Source organism: Balaenoptera physalus (genome assembly GCF_965194825.1).
Source record: "Balaenoptera physalus genome assembly, chromosome: 17".
Taxonomy (NCBI): Eukaryota; Metazoa; Chordata; class Mammalia; order Artiodactyla; family Balaenopteridae; genus Balaenoptera; species Balaenoptera physalus.
Genome location: NC_138895.1, coordinates 11,152,770 through 11,169,264, shown reverse-complemented (window position 1 = coordinate 11,169,264; position 16,495 = coordinate 11,152,770). Strand labels below are relative to the sequence as shown.

At 37.9% G+C, this 16,495-nt stretch overlaps 1 protein-coding gene across 1 annotated transcript in view; it reads left to right on the top strand.

The window, feature by feature from the left end:
- Nucleotides 1–16,495, top strand: part of CYP7B1 (cytochrome P450 family 7 subfamily B member 1) — a 183,974-nt gene that overhangs the window by 161,664 nt on the left and 5,815 nt on the right. The window contains exons 3-5 of the mRNA XM_082433677.1: nucleotides 2,681–3,268; nucleotides 3,746–3,952; nucleotides 13,834–14,009. Of these exons, the coding sequence (XP_082289803.1) occupies nucleotides 2,681–3,268; nucleotides 3,746–3,952; nucleotides 13,834–14,009 (971 nt within the window). The remainder of the gene's footprint in view (nucleotides 1–2,680; nucleotides 3,269–3,745; nucleotides 3,953–13,833; nucleotides 14,010–16,495) is intronic.

The following is a 16,495-nucleotide window of genomic DNA, read 5'->3' as shown; positions in this document are numbered from 1 at the left end:
AAGCATAATGCCTTGATGTTGAAGAAAATCAAAATAAGAATGAGAAAAAGAAAATACAGATCCCGTAGTGTAAAGAGTCTTGAAAAGAGTGAGAATTTTAGCTACAAATTGCTTTAAACTAATCAGTAATGATTTTTTAAAAGAACCTGTATGCAACAAACTGTTTATTAAAAAAATATTAAAATTGATTGCTAACCAGACACAGTTTTCTACATTTAGCTTTTACTGTTTTTATTTGAAATTAACCTCATAGTTTCTTCCCATATCCTTACCCCCAAGGTGAGATAGAGAAAGAGAGAGAGAGGGAATATATGTGTAGTTTTGATGAATTCTAGATAAAAACTGTAAAGTACATGAAGCCTCTACTTCAGTAGGTCAAGAGCCAGTGGCTTCTGCTGCCATGGCTGAATACAGTTTTGCCTTTCCACTTAGATTTTGTTGAATATAGAAAATTGGTAAGAAAAAAATTCAAAATATTCTCTAAAAATTATATTTTACAGACTGAGCCTTTTATACATTCTCTGAATTTTAGTGACTAATTTAAAATAACTCTGTAAAGATATTTATAAGCAAAATCCTTTCGTTTAGTGAAAGGAGAAAAGTATGAATCACCACCTGTGAAAATGCACAGCCTTGCCTAAAATTATATCTTTTGCAAAGTAAGAGAATTCACTCTTTTTTCAATTATTTGTCAGGCAGATGCTGGCAATTTTATTTAATTAAGCTGCTATGGTAAAGCAGGTGTCATAAAATATACCCAAATCCAATTGATTCCTTTTTTTTCTTCTCCAGGGGGGAAAAAAAATCCAGTTTACTTTGTAGATACAGCTTTAGGGTCTGACCAGAATGAGTTGTCGCTTCTAGCTTTACCCTCATTCCTAGATTGGCCCACCTTATTAAATAAATTAAGGGGAAATAGAGTGAATACAATTCAAGTCATACGATTTATTTTTAGAAAAAAAATTATAGCACGTATATTCATGTACACTAAAAACTTAAACTCTGTTTTAAAATTGTAAAACAAAAAAACATTTATCCTGTTTCTAGGATTAGGTTGAAAATTATTCAAAACTTTATCCTAAATCTGGTACCAAATTGAATTTAATTTCTGTGATGCTGTTTGAGTTACCATAAATAACAAGCGAGAAGTTGTTCATCTAAGAAAGCTTCACACACACACACACACACACACACACACACACACACACACACACACACACAGGAATGATGAGGTGAAGAGCTAAGTATAGATGATTCGACAAACTTTCGTGTCTAATTATTTACTGTTTTCTAGAAGACAAGTAAGCATTAAAGTTGTAGGATCATCTACATTTCATGTGTGTTCTTGGAAAGGGAAGACTTATTAATGCTAGCATTGAATACTGCCTACATATTACCTCTAATTAGCAGGAGTCTTAAAGCAGCCCTCCAGTGAGAAGGAGTCAGCACTGTGTAAGGAAAACAACAGTGCATGGGGACTGTCTTCTTGTCTAGGCTCTGCCACTAAAAATGGCGGCATGATCTTGGCTTTTAACTTCTCCTGACTTTCTTTAGCTGATAAATGCTGGAGAGGGTGCAACTAGGAATCTCCAAGATCCGTGCCAGTTTTGAGAGACAGACCACAGTATGACTCTGTTCCTCAACGTGCCTTCTTATAAGAATCACCTGAGGGACTTGTAGGTCCCACCTTCAAGCCTTCTGAATCAGAATCAGGAAGGAATCTGTATTTTTAACCAGTACCCTAAGTCTGGACTGATATATGAAAATGCCAAATGTCACCTCCTCAAAGAACCCTTGTTGATAACTCCAGGCAGACCAAAGCATATTCCACTTCCTGTTGCCCTTACACTGTGGTCCCACCTCTGCTCTATTACTGTCCATAACAATACAATGGTTCCTTTACATCTTTATCTCAAAAGGAAGGAGATCCAACCAAGTATCTGGATGTCAGTAAGTGCTGAATGAATGCTTGAATGAATGGATGAAAGCGTGATTGGATGGGTTCTAGTTTTGAAATCGTCTTTCGGTCACAAATCAATATGAGAGTTTGGATGTGTTACTAAATCTCCCTGAGCTACTATTTTCTCATCGATAAAATGAAAACCTTGGTATTTGTGATTTGTTGTTAGTGTTGAATTAGACGTTCATTAGTGAGTACCTGCTTCGTACCACATCTTCATTTATTTGAGTTAAAATTATTGTATCCAATCAAAGCTAAGATAATACCAAGTATGAAAAAGCTGTTTATGCAGTGTAAGTGATCAGTAAAGGAGTAGCATCTTACCAATTTGAGTTGCTTGTTTGTTTTCTGATTGTATTATTGGGGAAAAATATAAGAAGTGTTTAAGTAATGAATTTTGAGACTATTTAAAAGATAATTTAAATAGTAGTTCTTGGTAGTTTGTTAAAATAAAAATTTGAAGAATAAACTATCTTTTTGAAAATCATTAAGAATTTCAGAATATTTAACTTCAAGCTTCTAGCGTTTTCCCACCATCTTCCATTTTAAAAGGAAATACGTAGTGGAATTTTGAATCAAATAGATTTTTATTGTACTTTGCATCTTTTGAGGTATGAGTTATTAAGGTCTTTCTAATTTTGATTAAGATATTCTCAAATTTCAGATATCTTGTTTTGTTTTACTACCACATGAATTCATATTCTCATTTATTTCTTTTAGGAAATTACATAACATTTATCCTGGACCCTTTCCAGTACCAGTCAGTGGTAAAAAATCAAAAATTAAGCTTTCAAATGTTCACTAGTAAATTCTTAATGAGAGTATTTTCTGTCAAAAAGATGATGACATATCATGACCTGAACGACAAGATTCATACTAGCTATCAACTTTTACGAGGGAAGCATTTGGACTCACTGATGGAAAACACAATGCAGACTCTAAAACAAGTTTTTGAACCCCAATTCCTAAAAACCACAAGTTGGGACACGGAATATTTGTTGACATTCTGCAGCTCAGTAATATTTGAGGTGACATTTACAGCCATACATGGAAATGTTCTCGCTGGCGATAGGAAAACATTTATTACTGAGTTAAGAGATGATTTTTTTAAATTTGATAGCAAATTCACACATTTAGCATCAGGCGTACCCATTGAGCTTCTAGGAAACATCAAGTCTATTCGAACGAAACTTATAAAACAGTTGACAACAGAAAACTTAGCTAAGTTACAAGGATGGTCAGAAGTTGTTCAAATGAGGCAAGATATCCTGGAGAAATACTATACGCCCAAGGACACTGAAATAGGAGGTAAGAAACTTCTGAATGATGACTTGTCTAAAATAAAATAATTTACAATAGACCTTTGAAATAAAAAGACAAAATGGTGACCTTGAGAATTTTTATGCTCTTTCTAATTGGCTAATGATAAAATGTTTTACTCTGAAACAACCCTTTGTGATAATTGATTTTTTTTTTTTTTTTTTTTTTTTTTTTTGCTGAGATGGTAATGCAAGATACTTAACGGGGATAATGAGATGAGAAAGTATAACTAAGCTGCGTTTACTCCTCTTATCTCATCCCCCCTCCCCTCCCCCACCACACACACATTACATTTTAAACTATTCTCATTAAGCAGAAAATTAGACTTCAGAAGCCTATTGGTCCTCATTAGCATGCACTGATCCTTGGCTGGGTCTGTGTCCTAACATCTTTTAATTAGCACACTGCAAATCTAATCAGTGTAATAAACGCTATTAATCTTCCTTTTCACTTATTTTCTCCCAGCACATCATTTAGGCTTGCTCTGGGCCTCTGTGTCAAACACTGTTCCAACTATGTTCTGGACGATGTATTACCTTCTACGGCACCCAGAAGTTATGGCAGTGCTGCGTGACGAAATTGACCATTTGCTGCAGTCAACAGGTCAAAAGAAAGGGCCTGGATTTTCCATCCACCTCACCAGAGAACAATTGGACAGCCTGGTCTACCTTGGTAATTTATTTTTATCTGTTATGAAGAAAAGAAGGTACCTCTCTGCAAAGTCAGTTTATCACTCAAAGCTGTTTACCAAGAGGTGGAGGACACAGCTGCCTAATTGACATAATAACACCCATTTACATCAATTATAAATTATGTAGTTTATAGCTGTAGATACTCTCATTGCATGTAAACATTAAGGCCTAGGTAATTAACTATGTAAGGTATGCAAAAGGCTAAACCAAAGCTTTGCAATTACTTGAAAAAAAAAAAGGTTTATGCCTATTAAGTCACTTGACTCTGAGCATCTGTTGGTGTGTTAATGCTTTCCAAAGGATGCTGGACTATCTTAACGAGAAAGGTATTCGGGATTGAAAAAGAAAGTATTTCAGACAGACAACTTGTGTGCAAAACATACTTATTCTTCCCTAAAATGGTGTCTCTATTTTCAGGCAGAGATTAAGATGTATTATACAGCTTGCAGTGTATGATTCGCAAAAATGTTGTAAGAGTGATTTCCACTGGAAGTTCATGATTTAAACACACTTGGGGAAGAAAAAAAAAAAAAAAGGAGGGAAGAAAGGGAGGGAGTGAGGGAGGGAAAAGAAAAAGCCACAACTACAAATTACTTCATGTGAAATGTCAGTATTTTATAAAATAGTCACTGGTTCATGAGATATGCATGGTCACTATTTCAAATACATTTGAGGTCAGAAGTGGCTAAGTTACTTTTCTTTTTCTATGTAGGCCTGTGTGCCTGTAGCAGTAGGCTTTTGATGACAGTGGATTCGCCTTTTCCGATTTTGATAAGACCACTCTCATTATGTGAATGAATTTTAATTCCCAAAGTTAAATTCAAATCCAGCGAGTTATTCTCTGCTTTGTCTGTATTGACATTTCATCCTGTGGTTTCTTTTACTATACACTATTCCAGGGTCCTTTGGACAAATGTAGGAGCAAGTCTTTACATATCTCTGTTGCTTCCCTCATTTGACAATGAGGCAAGTATTTTAGCCCATGTTGGCCTCAATTTTTTCCCTTTTAAATATGTTCCAGGTTCTTTGATGGGAACAAAGGCCCTACAGGTCTTGATCAGTGTTGACCACCAGCTGACATTAAGAAGAATGGCCCAAGTGTTCTGGAGATTGTTCCCACTGGTTAGGATAAGACCCATCAGAGGCAGTAGCAGGAAGCTTGCCTTGTAGTGACAGTTGGCTAGCTTATTCAGTCATGCCGTTTTTAGCATACATTATCAAAGTAATTTTATTTATTGGAGTATAATTGCTTTACAATGTTGTGTTAGTTTCCGCTGTAGAACAAAGTGCATTATCAAAGTAATTTTATATTTGCTTGGAGAAGGAAAATAATCCCAGCATTATTAAAATACAAATATTATTTTATTTTTCTTTTCAGAATAACTGGGGACCAAATGCATAAACTTTGCATAAAGTTCTGGGTAGTTGCTTTCATGTAGACACACAGTATTTTCTGGGTAGAAGATATATGGTTCCTATGAATATCAAGGTTGCATTTCCCATTTATTCAAGTAATTTCAATTGCATTTTATGAGTCAGATGATGTATACAGGGACGTAAAGCAAATAAACTTTAAGGAATATGTGTTTGTATTCAGAACACAGTTATAAACTAAAAATTTAGTTGAAATTCATCAACTCTCTTTTTACTCTTAACTTCTCACTATTGAAAGAAAAGACCATTTTAAAATTGTGGTATTAAAGCAGACAAGTTTAAATTTATTCAAGCTGAAGAAATGGCAGGTTCCAGAGCCGTAATCCAGGTCCATTTAAGTCCATCACTAGAGTAGAGATTTTCATCCAGGAGCCCTCAGACATTTACAGCTCACTTATCATCAACAAATGACCCTCCCCAATCCCAAGTGCCTGGAGATCCACCTGAGTACAGGAAGCACCTTCAGCAATCTAGAAGGTAGACCCCGTTCATCACAACCTCGGGTACCAGCAGAGGCCAGTGTTGTTCATTACGAGAATTGAATCTTCTAGATAATTTTTCTTTCTCCAGATAGACAGTTTGAAGCAATGTCTGTCAGATTGCATCTTCAATGCAGATTGAAGCAAATTTTTATACGAATCAGACTCACAACAGATAACTTCTGCATCTAGTCATAGCTCTATCGTGAGTATTTCTCTCTATCAAAAGGGTATGAACTATATGCGGAAAGGCAAGATTTACAGAATTAAATGTTTACAGTGCACTGCATGGGATGAGTGTATGTGCATCTCATCTCCTTAAAGAAAGAGTTCTATGTATTCTAAGTACAATTTCTTTAAAGAAAGATATCTTGAATTTTTTATTATTATAAGAAAAGAGTTCACAAGGATGAAAGGAATGCTGCATTTTTTTTAAAACCAGGAAGGAGAATTTTGATATTGGGAGAGCCAACAAAGGGAAGGAGTTTTTTTACAGAGATTTTGCATGTCATCGCGCATTGATAATAAAGCAAAGTTGGAAGGGAAAGTTAGAATGCTGTAGAAACCAGTATGTTATTCCTAAACAAAAACGATTTCTCTTGCTTAGAGTGATCCTTGAAGACAAGGCCCGAGGGGGCATAGGCTTATCGTGATGTGATCATTGTGCACATGTTATTGACATTCATGGCCCAATCCCATAGGCCTCGCATGTGTCAGATTTACTCTGACATCAGTATACACACAACATCAGCAAAACTTAAAACGTGTAGCATCAAGTGGGCTTTTAAATATCAAGCCTGTTAACGCAATTCGGAGCAATCATCTGTTGCAAGAGGCTGTGATGGATTTATGCTTTTGTCCAGTGCTCTTGAGCATCTTTCTTTACAACCATTCTACCCCTTTCTTTTAGATAAAGAAAAACACAACTATATTGTTTTATACTTATGGAACTTGTTATAAAGATTCTGTTTATCAGGTCCTCACTAAAATTGAATATCAGTGTTTAGTAAAGGTCTCTACAATTAAATATAAATTTAGAATAAGATAGTATGTACAATGGGGTTCAAATAACTGTTACTTGGGGCCTAAATTTCCATAGGAAAAGTTGCTGATAGAATGGAAGTTTGAGAAACTCTAAAAGAAAAGTAAGAATGTTTTTGTTTTCCCAGAAAGAAGAACCTGGGGTAGAGGTAGGACTTAGAACTACAGGTTTCCAATACAGGAAAAAGAAAAGTAGAAAAGATGGTTCAGAGAGAATATAAGAAAAAAGATAATGTGAGAAGAGAAAGTTCTCAAAATTGAAGTTTTGGTAAATGGATAGCAAATAATCTCATTGAGTACTACTTCTTACTTCAAGATTTACCTGAAAAATATATTTAAATAACTTAAAAAGTATGGGTTCAGTAAATGTTGTCTATTGTTATCACGAAAATGATGTTTAACCTCAGTGCCGTCCCTGTGATGTTTACGTTGTTTTCTTCATTTTCAATTATTTATGAACCAAGCTGGTATTATCATTAGACATAGTCCATGTTAAATATATTCATGACTTCAATATTTCAAAGCAATTTTATGGACTTTTATTGTTTCATATGATCTTCTTTAAGATACTGGGGGGCTGGGGGAACTATTATTTTGTCATTATTTTTACAGATGAGAAAATTCTCAGGGTGCTAAATAACTTGGCTATTAAGGTCATGGAGGTAAAGGAGAGAAGCAGGATTTTAACTTGGGTTTTCTGGCCACACTCACGCTTTTCCCCTCAAGCCTATCTGATACCAGAATTTTTGGAGTCTTTTTTCATTGTCCAAACAGAGAGGGGAGAGGAGTTCTTTGTATCTTGATTCATCAAAGCCAGCTGTGATATGCACATGATTAGATCAGAAAATGTGGGCTACATGGTATAGTGTTAACTGTATTCTTAATTTCAGGATGAGACATTATGATAATATTCATAATTATTATTTTACTATGTATCAGGCTTTTATTAGCTTATTTAATGATCATCAAGTACTAGCTCATATATATATATATATATATATATATATATATATATATATATATATATATATATATATGTAAGCACAAGTATAGCTTATCTAATCCTCAAGTATTATTATCTTCATTTAATTGTTGGGTAACAAGGTGCAGAAAGATTAGTTAACCAACCCAAATCATACAACTAGATAGTGGCAGAGCCGGAAATTGAGGCCGGCTCTACCTAACTTCAGCACTAACCTATAAATGTTGTCAACTCAGGGGAAAATGCCCTAGAAATGTACCAGAGACCTTGCCCACTATATTTTACAAGGATATGTATCACGAATTCTCAAATGCAGTTCGGTTTGAGGGTGAGGTTGGGGCTAGAGGTTCACATCCGAATTTTGAGGGTTTTTTTAAATAAACTTTTTATTTAGAATAGTTTTACAGAAAAGTTACAAAGAGAGTTCCAGTATATCCCCCCCTCACACACACACGCAGTTTGCCTTACTATTAACATCTTAGTGTGATGTATTTGTCATAACTGTGGGTGTTATTTTGAAAAAGCTCATTCAATATTATAAAATAATTGTGTATTTGAAAAATTAAAAGTGTCTATAATTTAAACAGCAGTAGTAAAGTTTAACAAAATCCTCTCTTCCAGTGGGGATATACAGGAGGTAAAAATTCTACTTCACGTTAGAAATTTCTAACTGGAGGAGGAGAGAGAGGTATCTCCCACAAAGCGTACACCAGAAATCAGGTAGTGAGATTTTTATATGTAACATAAGGAGACATTGGTTAAAAAGTGAAAAATACTAATTTGGATGTTTGCCAGATTTTCAGCTCAGCACAAAACAAAGAGGGCTAGATAATATAATGAATGCCAGCAGCAGGAGTTGAAAGGATTGAAAGGGAAATTTAATAAGAATTCAAATTATTGTACTTAGGTCTAAAAATCAACTGCGTAAGAATAGAATGAGGAAATGTGTGGCCCAGCGGAAGAGGATGGTTCTCAACCTTCGTTGCTTATTGGAATCATCTCAGGAGCTTTAAAAAGTACTCAAACCTGGTCCCACCCCGAGAGGTTCTGATTTCATTGGTCTGGGGTGCAGGCTGATGGCGTTACAAGCTTCCAAGGCGACTCTAATGTGCAACCAAGGTTCAAAACCACTAATTTAAAGGTTTTAGTTAATGCAGTGGTTCTGATGCTATTCACCGGTTATGGAACATTTATTTTTTTTAAACCACCTCGGTGATTGTAATGAGCGGTCAGAGCGGATCACCTACAGGATATCAGAAAGCTTAACACAAGTCCGTGGAGATATTACTTCAAAAATCTGTTGCTCATCTGCTTCCAACAAAATATTAATAGAAGTGTGGTATCTAGGGCAGAGGAAGTAGTTCCTCTCTACTTTTCCAACTGAAATAGCACACCCAGCTCTGCCACATGTTAAGAGGCATATTGACTAACTGAATTAAAGACTAAAGGCCAGATCATCTCTGATGGACAATTAAAAAAATGGCATGATAGTTGTCTTTAAATATTTTTAAAGGGCTGTTATGTGGAAGAGAGATTCAATTTTTTTTTTGCCTTTGTGTTTTCTAAAGGGTAGAAATTTAAGGGAGGAAAATTCAGCTCAGTACGAAAAATAACTTGCTACTAAAATGGACTTTCTGAATGCCATCATTGGAGTTACCCAATCAAAAATTGAACAGTATGTTCACTAGGATCCTGGACAGCATTCCTGTGTAAATGTACCTTCCGACTTAACACCTAGATTGTAGTGTCTGTGAAGGCCAAATCCATATTCTCTGTTCTCTTTTTCCACCAACGACAGTGACCCAGTGCCCTGAGCAGAGAAATTCCTTAACAGTACATTTATTGACTATATGAACGTTGAATTTACATTTGTGTATTTTAGCAGTAAACCAAAAGCCGTGCCTGCAGTGCAGAGTGAAAGTAGGCATTCGTACCAATTCAGATTTGTTTTTAACTTTACTTAAAATACACAATTGTTGAGCCAAAAAGTAGTTATTTGGCTTCAAATTGTCTGACGGCGACAGTGCCTTATTTCCCTTCTCACCTGTCTTGAAGGTGGTTTTGTAAAAACTCGCGTGCACATCTGGAGGCTCACTCTATTTCCTCACCCTCACCCTTCCAGCGCACACTACCTCCAGAGCCCCCTTTCCCTTTCCTGTCCACTTCCTTTTGCAGACCATCCGCGTGTTCAGCCCCAGTCCACTGCAGCAGGGTCTGGCTGCTCATTTCACTGCAGCCACCGCCGCTATCCACTGATCACCGTGGCTAATCAGATGGTGTGACAGTCTGCACCAATCACTAAGATGACCCAAATTAACAGTCTGGCTGTGTCACAGTGCATTCATTCCACATATCCAGACATGGCCTAAGTGTGAGGCAGAAACTTGGATGTGCTTATTTGTGGTTGCATTGTAACATGCATTATTGATTGTCATAAACGGCTTCAGCTCTTTAAATCTGCAAATGAGAATCATCTGTCAATTAGTACAGCCAGAATTGAGCTATGAGGGCAGAAGAGAAAGTGTATATATTCCTTTTTCTACCAGCATTTCCTTTCCTTTGCCATATTCCTTCCCCGTCGCATTATAAAGCCTCTCAGCTCAACATACTCCCCAGCTTTTTGCTTAGAAGGGATACTTAATCAGAATATTTTTATATCCTGCAAAGAGAAACAAATCTCCCTAGCCAAGTGAGGAAGACAGGGCTGGCTTTGAATTGTAAGTTCATTGTGGGAATTCTGTAATCCAGTTCCCTGGTGACACTAGTCAGTAAAGTTCGGTTCTTAATAAAACACAGGCAGCCTTATCTTAATCACAATTGCAATTGTTGGCACCTTGCAGTGCCTGGTGTAAATTACCCCCCAAATATTTGCATTCTTGATAGCCATTTTTCTACAATGCGTTTAGTAAGTAGAGGGTCCTATTACCTGCTAAATGTAAGTATAAATTAACAACCCATTATGCACAAGTTTTATAAAACATTTACAGATAGAGATCCTGTTTAATTAAAATTAACTTGCATATGAAAGCCAAGTGCACTAATGATCACAATGACCTTTTATTACCTGCAGTCCCTTGTTTTGGCTGGAATGATTGACAGCTTGCTGTTTGGCTACCATGTTGAATTTCAGCTGACAAGACTTTTCATTTTAACTCAATTTGCCCGCCTATCACAAGCTGGTGGCAGGCCAGACCCAAGTCACCCAGCTTTGCCTCAGCAGCTTGCTCTAGTTCTCATTAGTACGCATTTATTCAGTGGAAATTGGAAGACAAATGCTTGAAGGCATGTGAACTAAGTATAGCAAATTAGGTTTAAAGACTGAATATTTATAAGTGTATGGAAAGTTTTTTTTTTTTTTTTTTAATTCTAGAGCGAATTGAGAACTGAGTGCTAGCTTTGGTATAAAAGAAAGGAAGATAGAAGGGGGAAAGAAGATTCTAAGAATAACAATACTATCAGGTTTTTCTTTCCATTTTGGAAATATGTAAAATCTCTCTGACAACACCTTATCAAACCAACCTGGCCTCTCTTTCGTGGAGTGCTTGCACAATGAAGTTTAGCACCTCGAGTGTGAGAAGGGGGGAAAAATGAGGGTCATGTTCATCTGTTGCTTGGTTATCCCTTGGTATGTTTTCAATTGCCTTGTTTGTTCGGCACTAGCACAGAAACAGATGTTGCTCTACCATGCAGGATAATTTACTGTGCAGCATGGAAGGCCTCCCAGGGCCCAGCTGGTCTGTCAGTGGCACTGGCTGGTGTCTGCTCAACTATGACAACTACAAGTAGAGGCTGCAATTTTTTTTTATTGTGCAGTTGTCATTCTTCTCAACGTATATATAGCCCTGCCTGCATCCTTCCTGGGGCTGGCGGCAAGGCTGCGGCTTTTGTGTCTGTACGTTGTAACGCAGAGCCACGGAAGCTCCCCTCTCCTTTGTGGATAATAATGCCACTCATTACTTTTGTCCTCCGATGATTCTCAGCATGATCGCTGCGATCCAGAGCCAACCTCGTCTCGCGCACATAACCGGTACTGGAAGGTAAAACAGATTTGTCATTTATGACCTGACCGCTAAGCCACACTTTGTGCTCCATTATTGTGATTAACTTCTGCATAAGATATGCTTGCCCAATTGTCACTTGTGATACTGCAGTGGGCGCAAGCTGCCACCCTTCCCGCGAGCACGCCAGCCAATGGGATGTGACCGTGTTGTTCGGATGCCTGCCCTGTCACAGTGGCCACCCCACAATTATTGTGCTTTTGTATTTCTTCTCCCCACAGCCCTCCTGGACCTGGTGGGTGCAGAGCACTGCTGCATATGTCAGCTACCATTTCACACCACAAGCTAAAATGATGTTATGCTGCTGTGGATCCAGCATGAGCCAGCAGCAGTACGTGGGAAGCTGACCCTTGCTTTTCACCATAGAAATGTTGGTCGCTGGTGTCCTGCCAGCTGCAATCTGTCGTGTCAGGTGCCTTGTGGCTATCTGCAGTAGAGTCCATGTTCCAAAACCAAAGTTCTTTTCTGGCCCTGTCACCAACAAACCGATTTGACTCTGCCTGATTATAATAACGAAGGCAGTCCAAAAGAATATGAGCAGCCTCACGGTACGTCATATCGAATCACCACACTGGCCACACAGAGCTGACCGCAGCCTCATTTCTTCAGACAAATGCATGCTTAGGGAAAAACCTCCTGGGAGAAGGTCCCCAAAGCTACTGGATAGCCCTATGCAAGCTGTGCATAGATTTCAATTTTGGGGAAATAGCATTTATTTTTATTTTTTGGCTGATGCAAGCCCTCACTGACCTGCCCACCTCTATAATCTAATAGGTTATTCTACATTTCAGACCTTTGTTGAACACTAAGAAACTGGCCTCTGTGTGTGTGTGTGTGTGTGTGTGTGTGTGTGTGTGTGTGTGAGAGAGATTCTAAATTGCAAGCCATAAATACAACCATTTGTTACCATGTGAAGGGGGAAAGAACACTCAATTTGGAGCTCTTTTTCACATTGCTGATTAGAGAGAATCAAGCTTTATGTTCTAAGACCCATTCACGCTGGTGAAAACATAGTCAGTTTTGATTATGAAGGCAAAGATGCAGACCTAGACAGGAGCTACATGCTGATATGCATGCTATCAGAATGATTTATGCAAATTATGCATATTATTCCCAAAGGAATTCCTCCTCAAACTGCCAGGATAAATTGCCGGAAATTAGCCATAAAATCTGTCGTGCTAGGAGCAAAAGGTGAAGGCCACTGGGAAAGCAAGGACATTCAGCTTCTGGAATCTTCCAGGTTATGATGGTGGCTGTTATTTTCCCTGGATGCTGGGGGAAATATGGTTTTCTTCTGATTCCTATTAAAGTATTTTCCCTTTGAAATTTTTCCAGCAAATGCTGACTCACATTTTATTTACAACTAGCATAAAAGAAATTAAGTGTTAAGCTATCTCAGAAAGCACTACTACAATTACTTTACTGTTAGCTGCCTAAGTGGTTAGTAAATGGCTTTGAAGGCATCACTGTTCCGAAGGTTGGTGAAATAACCCACCAGTGGTGTACTTTAACTGGGATACGGTTTTACTTTCCAGTGTGTATGCCCCAACACAGACTTCCTCTCTTGCAGATCATTCTTTCCTACAAAATTCCTAATTAATGACTTTCTGCCCCAATACAGCGCTGTTGTCTCCTGCCTGTGAAATGCCCCAAGCTTTGGGGGCTGGGCCACAGCTGTCTCATCCCTCCCCTCCTCACTCTCCCATTCAGAGCCCCCATTGGCTCCTTCCTGGTGCTCAGTGGATCTGATTGGGAAAGGATTTCCCTGTCAATCACAGCTATTGTTTATGAGCTTTAATGGCAAATTGAGAGCACTTGTCAGGAGCAGTCACATTTTAATAAAATGTTGCTTGCTTGTTTCTTTCAGAAAGCACCATTCTTGAGGTCTTGCGACTATGCTCCTTTTCTGGCATCTTTCGCGTCGTTCAAGAGGACTTGACACTACACTTAGAGAGCCAGGACTGCTGTCTGCGAAAGGGAGACTTTGTAGGCATCTTTCCTCCCGTCTTACATTATGACCCTGAAATCTTTGAAGCTCCAGAGGTAAATAAACATTAAGCCGGTATTGCTCCCTCTTAGATACTGCAAGCACATCCCTTTCCCTCGTGATCTCTCTTTCTCTTGCCATCTTGTTCCAGAAAGAATTGGAGGGAGCTTAATGACTCCTGTTTTTCCTTCCAATGGGAACATTTTCCTATTTACTGACAGGTTTCCTTAAGGATCTCTCTTTCAAAGGTTTCACGATCTATAAAGAGAAATACAGCGATGAGACTAAACTCTAGTTTCCTCAAATGAAATGAACGTTGATACCTTGATGGACACTATTCACTTTAGGCCTAAATTAAGTTTTGCTTGGCAGAGAATTATTAAAAACCATGGAGGGCTAGCTATTGACAGGTGGCTTAGAGAATAAATAATGACTATTCTGCTAAGTGTTTCCAGAGTGGGGTCGACTGTCCCAGAGTCAGATACCGTCCTTGCCAGAGTTAAGCTCATCTACTTTTTCACCTCTTACTAAAGGTATGTGCCCCTTCTTGATCAATTAGGATGGCATTATGAACTTGAGATTGTAAAGCTGCTACTCACAGGTTAAGCTCTGAGGGTAATTGTGTCATCTCCTTGTATTTTTTTCTGAAGCTGGAGTTAATGAATATCAAAGACTGGAAATTAATCCACCCTGGCTCATCCCTTAATACCACTTCAGAGGTTCACCACCTGCATGCAAATTGAGCACCGTCATCTTCTGCCTGTGCTTCTCAGGAAGTCACGTTGTTGCTGCAGTGGTTTTTGTATATAAAATGCCATTTTTCAAAGGGAAACTTCTGTGCTCTTTTTGAGCAGTTCAGCGCTGAACCACTTTTAAACCCAGTTTCTAAGATGTTTTTCAGCCAGGCTGGATTAAAATCTTGTTGAATTTTGGAAATTAATAAGAAAAGGACAGACTTCAAATACAATGAGATAATTAGCATTTATTTCATCAGCAAAGGCAAAATTTTTTAAGTGAGGGGAGAATGTACATATGGTTTCTATGCATTTCAGAAGAGGCGTTACGTGAATAATGATAGCAAATCAGAAGTAGGGTATCGGTGAGTGAATGAACATTTTTGCAGACAACAGGCTTCATCACCACGTTTGTAAATATCAAAAAAAGAAATTCCACACGTAACTAGGTGGTCAATAAGTAAAGCAAGTAAATAGCTAATATTTGAAAAATATTTTAAAATTTAAAAAATTTCATTTCTATCTACAATTTTCAATTTAATTTCTGCTTAGTACTTTTATTATGTGATTATCCTGCTAGTCATCAAGTTTATTATTCATGTCACAATAGTAAAATCAACATTAAAGTTATCAAAAAATAATAAATGTTTACCAAATCACCACTGCTTTTTAAGGTCTTAGGGATCCTCCTATTCTCTATCCCCAACCCTGCCGCCATGATGGAAAAGACCATGAGTTAGACTTTTAGGAATTTCAATATCAAAGCTAAACATTTGAAAGTGTGTCGATTTATACTTTTCCTGTGGCATGCTAAATAGCAATGCCCAAACTTTACATAATAAATAGTAGTCGGACAGGTTTGCCTCATACTAAATCAGGGGGAAGAACAAAACTGCAGTATTGTGAACTCTGATTTAGCCTCATTAGGGCAGCTCTAGCTTGAGTTGATGAGCATTCTCTATTATTTACTAGACTTAACATTAGCCAACTGTGCCTGACTAATGTTAAAATCAACTAGCTAATTTTTGCTATGGTATTGTTTCCTTGAAATTAGTTGTGGAATGCTGATAGTTATTGGCACAGAAAAAAAATGGTATAGTTCAGAACCAATTTTATGTGATTTGGCGAGGCCTTATGTAATCATTCATTCTATAAATATTTACTGAGCACTTACCACTCTCAGGCTTATGGATTGATTCCTTTTGTTCTTAATAACTTAGGATGGCAATAAGTAGATGCTATAGATGCTCATGTAACAGTTGCCCATCCAAAAACAATCATGCACTAACAGTAAAAAAAGAGAAGAAAATTCTGGAAAATTCCATCCTTGGCCTTTGTCACGGACAGCACTGTCCCAGGAGCTCATCCGAAGTTCATACTCCTCACTGCCTGACTTTTGTACCCTACAGATCTTGAATGAGAAGACCAGCCCTTAGATATAGAAAATAGCCAATAGCTCTTAGGCTAAAATCATGAGGAAGACCAACTCCAGATATAAGTATAGTTATTCTCAGAGGACGTGGAACCTGAGGTGCCTTCATGGAACATTGGTTCCCCACAACCCAATGAGGCATGGTTTCAGGATGTTCAAGCCCAAGAGACCCTAGAATATTACATTCTAGAAACAGGTTATATCTTCCTTCACCCATCTCTCTATTGTTGAATGCCCCTCTTGTCCACTGAGAGACTCCAGGTGACTCCACAACAATCCCCCTTAATCACCTCTTCTTTGTCCCTGATTCCCACCTCATTCCTCAGAGAATCTGCCACTGCTCACTCTGTGGCCTGGGTGTACCTTTGTTATGCGG